Source organism: Neopelma chrysocephalum, unplaced genomic scaffold, assembly GCF_003984885.1.
Source record: "Neopelma chrysocephalum unplaced genomic scaffold, ASM398488v2 Primary Assembly neopelma1_86, whole genome shotgun sequence".
Classification (NCBI taxonomy): Eukaryota; Metazoa; Chordata; class Aves; order Passeriformes; family Pipridae; genus Neopelma; species Neopelma chrysocephalum.
In genome coordinates, this window is record NW_020897748.1 from 5,113,889 (window position 1) to 5,126,175 (window position 12,287).

A 12,287-nucleotide genomic window follows, 5' to 3' on the forward strand; every position below is an offset into this window, starting at 1 on the left:
AGAGATCCCAATCCACTTCATTACTTAAAGAAACAGAGCAGGACAGCAAAAAGAAAATCAAGTACAGGCAAGCACCTTAACATATCTTTGAAGTCTAGATCTGAATACTTTATAACCTGAACTGAAATGTCAAATTTTGAAATACACAAAACATAATTCAGGAAAGACAGCCAATTAACTGGTTAGAAACATGGTTAAAAATGCAGATGACAAAATTAAATTAACTGCACCCTAATTTAGAAGCTGGAGCATTTAGCTTGGTAAATATGTTTCATGAAGCTAGACTCACAGGTGGTGGGATGTAAAACAATCAACTATGGGGGTAGTTACTTTTTCCCTGCTCAAGTTTCTGAAACTGTACATCTGAGGATCTCTAGACACCACAAGCCAGAGCTACAGAACTACCATCTCCTAAAAGATAAAACCCGGTTTAAAGGTAAGAGATAGTAATTCCATTGAAGCTATAAAACTACAATGTTTAAAAAAAAGTTGTGGATCTAGGTACTCTAGTGGAAATTTCTAGTGCTGCTGTAATTGAGGTTACAGCAGCATTTTCACAATAAACTATATTGCCAGAAAAGTCATTCCATGTTGGAAGCTGACATAGAAGACCTCATACCAGGCACAAATCCTTCAAGACCATGAATTTAGGTTGTATGATTTTTAGCTAAGAATTTGGAAGAAAAGAGAAAGTGAGAAGAAAAGTCTTATAAATGGAAACCAACAATGTAGGATTAACTATTGTTCAAACAGAATTGGTGGATACTTTTCGGTGCAGATGGTTTATTCCTCCAAACACACACACAACACCTGCTCAATGTAGCAACAAAACCTGTCACCTGAAAAAGATTGAGAAACTGAGATGTCCGAAATGTAGAAGAACAGCTGGATAAAAGTTACTTGTCGTAGTGATTTCTTAGAAAGGGCTGTTCTTTGGGTTTGTTTTTTCATATTTTAAAGAAAAAATAAATTTCTTTTTGTATAGTCTCACTCACCTGCTCTGGGTACTTGCTTCCAACTATCTCTGCCACGGTGTTAAAAGATAGAGAGTCTGGATAGGTCTTAGCTCCCATCTTCAGGTGCACAACAATCTTAGTGCCCCGGAAAGACATTCGTGACATCATTTCAGCATCTTCCACGGAGATGCAAGCAGTGGGGATTTGGGGTACATCAGGCTGGTAACTCTGCCCCCCTGTATGTGGGCTGTTAAAAGAAAAATAAAAAGACAGGGTTAACAACTTAGCTCTGTAATTGTTTTTATCACTACCACAGAATTATTAAAAAGAATACATTCACAACTACCCCCAGCAGACTTTCAAAAAGGGTATATTTACTATTTTTAATAAACCTTTTGATAAAATACATCAAGTGCTTTTACACTAATCAGAATATCAAACTGTTACCATTATATATATCTGGAAATCTATTCTGTGTCAGCTCTATTTAGGTCATTGTCATGCTTTGACATGCTCTGATACCACACTTTCTTCACAGCTTTATCAGGAAGAAAAGCAATGAAGTCTGTAAGTGATCAGTTTACAAGAAGTACATTCTTTTTTTCCCGTGACAAGTAATGAAATGAAAATTCACTACTACATTTTAATGCTATTTTCCATATACTATATAACAGAACTGCAGAACAGTTGAGGTTGGCAGAGACCTCTGGAGGTCATCTGGTCCAACCCCTCTGCTCGAGCAGGGCCACCCAGAGCCAAGTGGCCAGAATAATGCACAACGTGAAAATCCTCACCTATGAGCCTTCTTACAGTAGCAGACTCTTTTTTTTTTACATTTAAACAAAAAAAAACTCCAAACAAACAAACAAAAAACCCACCAAAAAAACCACCAACATTTGGGTTATTTTTAGGTCTTCTAGACTGGAAAAAAAACCCACTTAATTTCTGGAAGAGATGTGGTGAGGAGTAAGGGAGAAACCTACTTTGTAAAGTTATAGATTAGGTAAAACAGGAGAAATTATTCAGTTCTATTTGTTTAGAAGAATAAATCCTTCTCAGCAATAATATAATCAATAATATAACTCACACAGTAGATATGTATAAATATTTATTTGACAAGAAAATACTAAAAAACAGTTACAGAGGTCTCAGAGGAGCTGCTGCAGAATATAAATAGATCTGTTTATAGGTGGCAACAGCTCAGGAGATTATTGCTCCCAGTTGTTTACAGCTGAACCTCATACAAAGGCCGGTGCCTCTTCCATCAGCTTTGCAGCTTGGGTGACCCATAGCTCACCTCCGGAATAACAGTTACCCTGGTACTCAGAACGTCTTGTGCCACATAATCCTCCCTGAGTGGGACAAACTTATGTAGACTTATAAGTTCAGATCCTCTTTTTTCTTCTTCTTTCCTTTCCCTTTGTCCTTGGAGGAAAAAAAAAAAAAGCAGGCAATCCTCATCCCTGCTTTTAAACTGTGATAATTTGCTGCATATGTTTAATATTTCTTTGAGTGTTTGAAGATATACCCAGCATGTTAACCAGGAGACTTTCCAAACAATGTAAAATAAACAACACATTGGGGGGGGGGGAAGAGATAGATGACAATTTCATGTATTAATGTTCAAAAAAACCCCTACGTTCAACAACTGAGCAGAAACTTTTTTTTCTGCTCATTTTAAACGAATCCATTCACCTGTGTCTTCTGGCAAGACTATATCCTAGTACTAACGTGGTGTGTACACTGAATTGCAGTAATTCAAGTTTTATCACTGATTTCACTGTCCTTGTTATTTCCCAGATGTGCAACTGTTGTGGGGTATCTGTTGTTAGGTTTTGGTCTGTGAAGAAAGAAGACACACACACGAAGAGTGATGAGACAAGAGGTGTCAGCCTGCTCAGCGTAGCAGGCAGCTTTATTGAGCTCGCTGGTCCCTACTTTCCCACACGCATAATGTAAATATATTTTTACAAAAATACTCAGGAATTTAACACCTGCACACAGTCAACAGCTTCGTCCTTGGACTGTTATCCTCTTCTAGCTAACTCCCTAAAACTCAAGACTGTGTCCATGGGAACGTTTAATTAGACTCACTGTTCTCATGGGAAAGGCTTTATACCCTGTAATATTTCAAGCTCCTCAAGTTCCAGGGGTCCCGGGGGCTCCATGGACCTGCCACTTCCCCCCACACTCAACAAAAGAAGCCCCTAAAACTGTATTTGTTTCTCCAATATAAGCAGCAACTACATTTCTTTCAGATGCTCAATCCCAACGTTCCACTGCAACTCTGAATATGTATGGCCAGTCTTCGTGAACGAAGATTTTTGGGAAAGGTCTTTTACCTTTCGAGCCTGCGCAATGGATTTTTTAGGTGAGACACAGCCTGCGCTGAACTGAGCCCACCCTTTAATCCTAAGGTTCATCTGCCGGGGCCAAGCGAGCTTGGACAATGGCAGTGAGGTCCTCAGGACGTAGGTTTGTTTAGAGTGATGGATGGCCTCACAGGGCTGACGAGCTCCATCTGCCCGGGGGAGTATCCCTGACCGGGATAAAGCTTCTGACAACCTGCTGAGATTCACACATGCTTACGCACCTCAAATGAACAAACACTTGCAGGTACAAAATCTACCCAGCTAGCCAAAAAATAAACCTGGAAGTCACCTGGTAGTGCCATTTTTATGTTCAAACTACTATTTTGCCAAGCTTACAAAGGTCAACCCAACTACCAAAATTAAGATATATTGGCACAGGCAGGCAGATACCAGGACCTGAAGGGAATGGATGACTGTCCAAATGATTGCTACAAAAAGGGAAATGGACCCTAAGCATTACCAGTACAAAGGCACAAAGCAGTAACACAGTACTGTATATTCCTAATGCTACAAGATAAACTCACATAGAAAACATTTGTGGCAGACACTAAGAATTCCGGGAAGCATAACATCTACATAATAAATTGCTTAATAAAGCATCAAAGAGTACATTAAAAAAAAAGTAAAGGAAATTAAGGCCCTTTTATGCAGAGATAACCAAGAACTGGAAAGGCTACTGACCATATGGCAAGACCTGAGCAAGAATTAACTAAATAAAATACAAATTACTTGCAGACTCTGTGTGTAACAGGTGGAGAGAAGCATTCCTGAGTTTGGCTCAAAATAGGGCAAAGAGGATGTAGTCCAGGAGAAAGAATTTTTGTACTGGGGGCGAGGAAGATATTTTTCATTGAGTCTGAATAAACATGACTTTTTGACTATTATTTCTAAAGAAAAAGGATTTTACTTAAAAAAAAAATCTCTTATATTTACCATTCCCTACCCCTTGAAAAGGAAAAGAAAAGAAAAGCATCACATAAAACCAGTTAGAGAGATCACAAAGCAACCCTTACTTGAAATCAGCATTCAACTTTACAACATTGGTACCTACAGGCAAGCAAGGTGCACCTTCATTGTCATTTGGTCCTGACATTCTTGTTCACAGCTGACAAGATTCAGATAAATAAAGTGGATGAATTTTGCTTTTGATAATCCCCTAGATTTCACATCTCTGAAAGGATTTAAGAGAAATATCATGGTATGAATAACAAGGCAGAAGAAAGGCTCCAAAAAAAAAAAAAGGCATTTTCTCTGTTAGAAGTGCATGTCAAATGACTAGTAAGGAACAGATGAGGTTTCTCTCCTACAGGTAAGTGTAAAGGAAGAATAAAAAAATCAAGAGACAGTTTCTCTTCTGAGTAAAACAATCAAATGTGGAGAAACTAAAAAATGTGAATGAAAAGATGTGTTGCTGGTGTCAGGTCAGTTATTACTGTGGTACCTGACCTTGCATGCTTCTTTACTTTGTTCCTGCACTTCCAACCCTTATCTCTAAGATAAACTAAAATGCCCAGGGAAAAATAATCTGTGTAAGAACCAGTGCTTCAAGCTAAACTGGATACTGTGATGGAAAACATACCTCAAATTGAAGCCTCAGGCAAAGACAGCAATCTCCTAAAGAGAGAAGTAAGCATGACATTACAAGAACTCTAACATGTCTAAAAGAAAAAAAAAACAACCAAAACTTGATTATACAAAAGCTTACAAAGATCTACTTCAGCCATAATGTGTATACACACACCTCCAATGCACCATTCTTCATATCAACCTCAAAAAGCAATCTAGGGTTTGGAAATACAAAATGAATGTTATCTAAGTGTCTTTATTTTACTCACTCAAACAAAACACATTGCAAGACTCTAATTACATATCTGACCACCTATTTTCTACAGGACCCATGCAATATTCACTGTACGAACCACATGTACACTAAGAGTTCATATTAGATCAGCTAGTTTGTTATTATTGACTTAAATCATAAAATACATTCATGAATGGAACCATGACTATATTAATCACTAGCTGTAGCAGGATCACAGCCTTAACTCTTGGTAATAGCCTCACATCCTCCTCATACACTGCTTTTGTTTTTATACTTATATATTCTACATATCACAAAAAATTCCCCCATATACAAAGCTTTACACTTTAAAGTGAGTGAAGAAACATACTGTAGCAAAACAGAAGGGAAACTATACATTTTGCTTTCGTGCTCAGCTATGGAGAGTAGTTATGAGTGCCTCACTTTTGTAACTTTCTCTGCATCAGGAGCAGCATGGTAAGGCCTGAACTCTAGTCAAGTAAATCCCTTTTTCCAGCACCATAAAGTCCTTACAAAACAAAACTTGTCCTTGTGTGCACTCAAACTGTGTATGTTCTTTCACGATTCTCACCATTATCTGTATAGAGAGGCCAAACTGTAATTGCAATTAGTCAAATGTCAAAAGTATTGTTAATCTTTTCAGAAGAATTAGGTCTATACAAAATAAAATCAAGACTATTCCCTATTTACAGCCACTTGGCAAAATATAAAAGAAATAAATTCAGCCTAATTTTGTGCTTCTGTCATCATTTGTCCCAAGATTCTCTTGGTTCATTTGCTTCTTATATTGTTTTTTTAGGATTTGATTTGCTGGTTTACAGTAAGTTGAAATGATAACAAGACTGTTAAATTCGAAACCAAATAGGAATATGCACAGAAAATTTTAAGAAGCTAAGGAGTAAAAATACAATACAAATATGGAATTAATAATAAAGCAGTCTGCTACCAAAGTTAGAATATTTGGAATCTAGCTATACAGTCTCTTTCAGATTACTATGTACCAATCTTTAATTGATGTAGCATCTGCATAAGTTTAGTGAAGTGTAAGAGAGGCTCCAGAAACTACCAGCATTACCAAGGAAAATTCCCTTTGAAAAAGAGCACAAGATTACTCTGTTACCACATGGACTCCATTTAAATTAATATTCAGAAAACTGCATTTAATCAGTACTAGGCACTCATTAAAATTAGGCTTTACCAGGCAAGCATAATAGCTTTGCCATGATTACATATGTCCTACAGAACGCAACTAACACGTATATGTTTGTATTCCATTATAATATTCAGTACCACAAGCACCAAGGGAATTCTATGGTAAGTGCAGAATTTTTTAAAAATAGCATGAATTAGATATGGGTTTTCAAACAAGAAGCAGAAAACAACTGTGAATGGTAAAGTGATCAAATGAAGAAATTTGAATGAATTCCAACGAATTCCACCCCAGGACTATCCAACTGCTGGGAAAGTAGAAAAGTCCGCACAAAGCTTTCCAAGGGTCTATAGGAAATGGAAGTTTGCATCATCTGCTCTCCAACTGAAAAAGAAACTTGTTGAATCTTACAGACATGAGGATGACTCTCCAGCAGCTGACAACATCTTGAGGGAACTATTTAGTTCATACACCTGTTTGGCCTCCTTCTGCTCAATATGAACCACCAAGCTCTGTCCTCCTGTATTTACATCCCTCTCTTGTGAGAAGGCAGCTGCCTGCTGCATGCTAGCGTAGATATGTTAGAAGAGGGCTCCTGAAGGGAACACCAATGACAATCCTAATTGCCAGCAGCTGCAAGGCTTCTGGCTTCATGGGCTTTTTTTTTTATTTTCTTGTTGAACTGCTGGCTTCCCAGACTTGAGCCAGAGCCTTATTTATATCTTCACTGACACTCCTCTATCACCAGAGACTAGTGAGCACACAAGAAAAACTTAAAAAAACCTCACTGAGAACAGATGTTGGATTTTATACCTACAGGAAGGATATAAATAAATCCAAACAAACAAACAAAAAAATCAAAAATCAAAACAACAAACCCCTCCATTCTCTTTATTTGGAAAGCAGCGAATCAAAGATGCATCACAGGGCTAGCAATACAAAAGCAAACTAAGTAACAGCTAGCTGTCTAGAATACTGACCTGGCCTTCCTACTTCCTCCATTTAAGGACATTTTTTATTATTGATAATCAATACTTACATTAAAATTATCAGGCACAAAAAGGTGTGAAGAGGCATCAGAGCTTTCAAGGTAGGATCAATCACCATATCAGTGCTTCCAAGTCTCTGATTCATTGCAGACAGGAGGTAGCAGAGAAGGTCAAGCTCTCACACACAGAGGCATATACATTAAGTCACCAGAAACGTGAGTCTCCTCTGACACTGAATATAATATATCATGGGACAATACAGGGAGGTTCCTCCTCCTTTCAAAACATGGTCATGGTAAAGGATAACATGCAGTCAACATTCAGTGAGCTGAAGGAAAACGGTAGGAATGGAAGATACTGGTCTTACCACCAGTAAAAAAACTTCTCCCTTTTAATCAGCTGACCACAGAAGTAAGTAAAAGGGAGCAAGGTCTGAGAGGAGGCAGGAGAAAGTCTCAAACTCACAGAAGAGTGTGTGGGTGGTGCTTTTCTTCTTTCCTTCCTTCTCCACACCACACACCATTCAGAGCAGTACGCTCTTTGGATACTGACCTCCTTAAAAAACTGAACTACAAACGTATCTTAAATGCATTTTAGTTTTAAATGCATAACACTTTTTCCCTTCAACAGGTTGGAGTGATGCAAGCAAAGCCTCATGGAGACACATTTTCAAAGTGTAAAAAGGAAGACTTGAGCATCAACAGGAAACACAAAGGCAGTCTGGAAAAAATCCGTAAGGTAGGAATGGGAGTGACAGAGGGGAAGCATGTCTCTGAAGACAGCAGCACACAGAACAGTATCTTAGTACCAAAGGCAACTACGTGAATGGATAAAAGGGGAGAGTTTTTAAAAGTAAAAAACTACAGTAGAATATGATAGTTATTGTCACCTTAGCATAGAATTAAATCACAGAAGTGAAACAGATGAGAGGAAACAGGGAAATCTAGTCATCTTTTATTTGTTTGTGAATATAGCACTGTTTCCACTGAAAATCTGTGGCAACACTTCCATTAACCTCAATAGAAGGGGGTGTGGGAGAGGGTGGGGTGGGAGAAGGCTTTAAAACCCAACTGGATATGAGAAGAAAGAACAAAGGGCCTGATTGGATTCAATATCAAGCCATAAGCAAACCAACAGCCACCACAAGACATCTGTCTGGATGAGCCCCTATATTTTCTGAAGAAAATCGAAACTCTAAAACATTTTCACTACATAAATGCTTCTTTCGCTCCCACAGATCTAACTTCTATGGAATATTAAACACCTTTTTGCTGGTCTATTAACCAATCCAATATCTTTGCCATTCAAGTAAAAAAGAGAATAAAAATATGTTAGTAAAAATAATAGAGACAGGGGTACCACTTATTTTTCCCCTCAACTGAGAGATTTTAGTAGTGTCACATGAAAGGGACTGTTTTAACATCACCTGACCATTGTATTTGCCTGTTATCTAGTTCACAGATTATACGACACTTGTGCATGTAAAATGCAATGTAAATGCCTAAGTGATAAGAAAACTATCTAATAGTATATTACACTTATTTGATAAATTTGTTCTCCAATAAACAGTATGCTTTTATTTTCAAAATTCAGGCAAGTCTTGTCTGTCACTCCAAAGTTACAGAGACACTTGGAATTTTTCATTCTTGATCTTGACATCCATTGTAAACAGAAAAGTTCTTTTTAGGAACAGAATATATTTTTAAAGCTTACTATAGTATTACAACTCCTGTAAACTAGGACTAAACATTGAGCACAGTAAAATGTCATGCCGAGTGTGAGTGTTCTTTCCCCAGCTGTATTTGTTGACTGTTGACTGTGGCAGATTGTCCCAAAAGCTTCATAATCTACATCAGATGAAATAAAAAAAGTCCCAATAGGTGTGTCTTTCCTCTGAACAGCTCCTTTCCTGGCAATTAGTGTTGTGACTGGGAAACAAAGAGTGTCAGGCTGAAAAAAAAAATCTTTCCAGTGCAAACCATGTTTGAGAGAATGATTGAGTAAGTTCTGGGAATCTTCTCGTGCTACAGGTTTCTTTGGGAGCATGCAGGAAGAACACCCAGTACAGAGCAGTTCTCATGAGGAAATTAATGTAGGGGTTTTCTGAGGAACTAGTTGAGTCTTTAGAATTCAAGTAATTTTCCTTCCTCAAAAGGAAAAGAGAAATTGCTGACAAAACGCAACACTTTCTCAGTGTTTTGGTTTTGATATCAAGTTTGTTGTGATCTTCAATGCATACTATATAGTAATATTATTTTCCTTAATGTTTGACTGTTTGTGCTTTTCTGATTTAATCTTGGAGATACATTGATTCTTTCATCATTTGCAGAAGGGGAGGGGGAAGATTATTCTCAATGCCACTCTTACATTTTAAGGATTTCTTTAATATCTAATAGTGCCTAGGAGTCTGTGCTGGAAAAGGGACTCTGAAGCAATACAATTTTCACTGACTTTCATCAGTTGATCCATGTTGCTCAGGAAAATGTTGTTGTAAAAAAGGTTGCAGGCTGGAGGTTTTTGTTAGAGTGTACAATAACGACAATTACTTTTGTAGTCTGTACATAAATCAAAATGCACAAGTGATTTTGGACTTTAACCAAGAGATACAAGCACACAGCCAGTCAGATCTAATGAAATGTGGTGATTGAGGTGATATGAATTTAGGGACACAATGAGATTCCAATCTGAAAAGTGACAGCCACGAGAATGCCAGAACTCTCCAAGCTCACCTCTGGTAGCTCCAGGAGAAAAGGATTGTTGGGGTGACCATGGGCTTTCCCACTTCCTCCTCACCCATCTGTCCAGGGTCTCACTCATCTGCTCAGGCAGCCTCCATGAGGAGAGGCCTGCAGTGAGTCACCTGCATTCATGGAGTGGTGCACACCCCACAGCCTTAGGGCTCAATATACTTAGTGCAACACTGCAAGACAGTAACAGAATAAAAAGTGGGAATTTTCTCCCCAGTGTTCAAATGCTACCTAGGAATTATTTCCCCCCCTGAAGAACACTGTGCAGGAAAATTATCTTACTGATTGTGAATGATAGATGTTAACACTGAGACCATGTATATATAAGTTAATGAATAATATAAATAGAAAATCTGTTAAAAAACGATACCTACTTAGAAAGAAATGCATCATATAATTTTTAGAAGCAGAACTGTGTTCTACAAGCTAATGTACACTGGCTAAATTACCTTGCAGCTGTCAAACTAATTCCATCTCCTTCATGCTCTTTCCAGTGGCTTCAACTGTCTCATGGTGAGTTATTACTGAATTGAGCTCAAAATCCAGATCCTCTGAGCTACAGTCAACTAATTATTTCTAAACATTTACATCTGAAAGTACGATATTCCAAGGTAATGAACTATATTCTCTGTCATTCACCTCCTGCCAGAGATTTCCCACAGATCCCAGTTAGGCCAATCTGAAATCTCAATCTAGCTGAAGTTAACAATCAAACACACTACACTTCATTTCCTAATAAACCCCCATGGTTATATAATGGATTATTTATCAGCAGTAGTCTCCCACTGTTATGTAATAACACAATTGTTACTTGTTTTTGGCACAGGCAAATTTTTGCAGAATCTACTATTGACTACTTAATCACAGGTTAGAAGAGTTGACTTTTAATGGTGTCTTCTTTACAGTAAACAATGTACAAATGTTAATATAAATTAATATTCAAAAACTATTACCACTGCTTGTAAACTAGGAAAGAGAGATATTACTGTGAGCTACTCAAGATCCCTCAGGGACACAAGGCAGAATGATGAATGGAATTTCAGAATCCCTGGTTTTAGTTGATTCATACGATTATTCTCCCTTGTCTGACAAAAGTATCTTTTGTTGTCCAGTGCACAAATGTCTAGAATCAATCTTGATTTTCCAGAGCTAAACAGTACATAGTTTGAATATTTTTTGTTGAGGCATTTTTGTGTGCTTACAGCCACCAACAAACTAAGGAGAAGAAATCCAAACATAAATAAGTCAGAAACAACTGGTTATATTCTGTTTCTTATTCTTAGAATAAATGTTCTTCTGTTGCAACCACAATAGATTAAAAAGCCATAAATTGCAGTCAAAGCTTAATCCTACTTAATAATAGTAATAATAAAAAGAAGCATATAAAAGACAACTCCTCTCTGTTTCCCAGAGTATTTTCAGTATTCATATTAGACAGCCAAGGCAGAAGTACTGTGAACAGTGACCAGGAAATCAAGGTAAGGTGAAACAGTTTAGCAGAAGTCACAGATGCTAATCACCTACCCTGCTAATGGGAACAATCTATAAATATGAAAGGCCAGATTTAAAAGGAATATTGGAAGAGAACAAAGTTACAGATTTAGGTTTGTACCACCCACCTAAATATAGAAACAAAATGAGAGAAAGTATAAGACGCCTGAAGGAGAGGACAACAGGCAAGTAATCAAAGCTGGCATCACTGGCAGAGCAGAGACAGGAGTTGGCACCCCTCATTTAATAAACCCAAAGGAGAAGGATTTTCACCATTTAGCCCTAGCCTGCAGGCAAGACCAAAGAATTAGTATTTGATGCAACAAGATGGACACAATAAGAGACACAAAGGTGACTGATTGTATTTGAAGGGGAAAAGAAATCTGGAGGAAAGGATTTAAGTAATTGAAATGGTTACACTTGCTAGGCACAAGACTGCTTCTACAGAGAAGAGCCCATTATTACTCTTGGCCACCAACATTAGGCTACATCTAGAAAAAAATTATAAACAACAACTGTGGAATAATTGGCTCTGACTTCCTAAAAATTTGTGTGCCATAAATAAGGGGTTTAATCATACAAATAGGTCTAGCTAATCATACGTAAATGTCTGACATACATCATAGTAGAGCTAACACAGCAGGGTGAGGCCATCCTACGTGAAGACAACATTTCATGAAATAACACAGAAATACCCTACCATATGGGCAAGCCACAAGCAAGACTGTGGGAAGTGGAAGAAACAGCAGAAACGAGAGGC

At 37.8% G+C, this 12,287-nt stretch overlaps 1 protein-coding gene across 2 annotated transcripts in view; it reads right to left on the reverse strand.

Moving 5' to 3' along the window:
* CPQ (carboxypeptidase Q) overlaps positions 1-12,287 on the reverse strand; it is a 154,447-nt gene that overhangs the window by 97,420 nt on the left and 44,740 nt on the right. For both annotated transcript variants that reach the window (XM_027692491.1, XM_027692492.1), the window contains exon 4: positions 996-1,203. In XM_027692491.1, the coding sequence (XP_027548292.1) occupies positions 996-1,203 (208 nt within the window). The remainder of the gene's footprint in view (positions 1-995; positions 1,204-12,287) is intronic.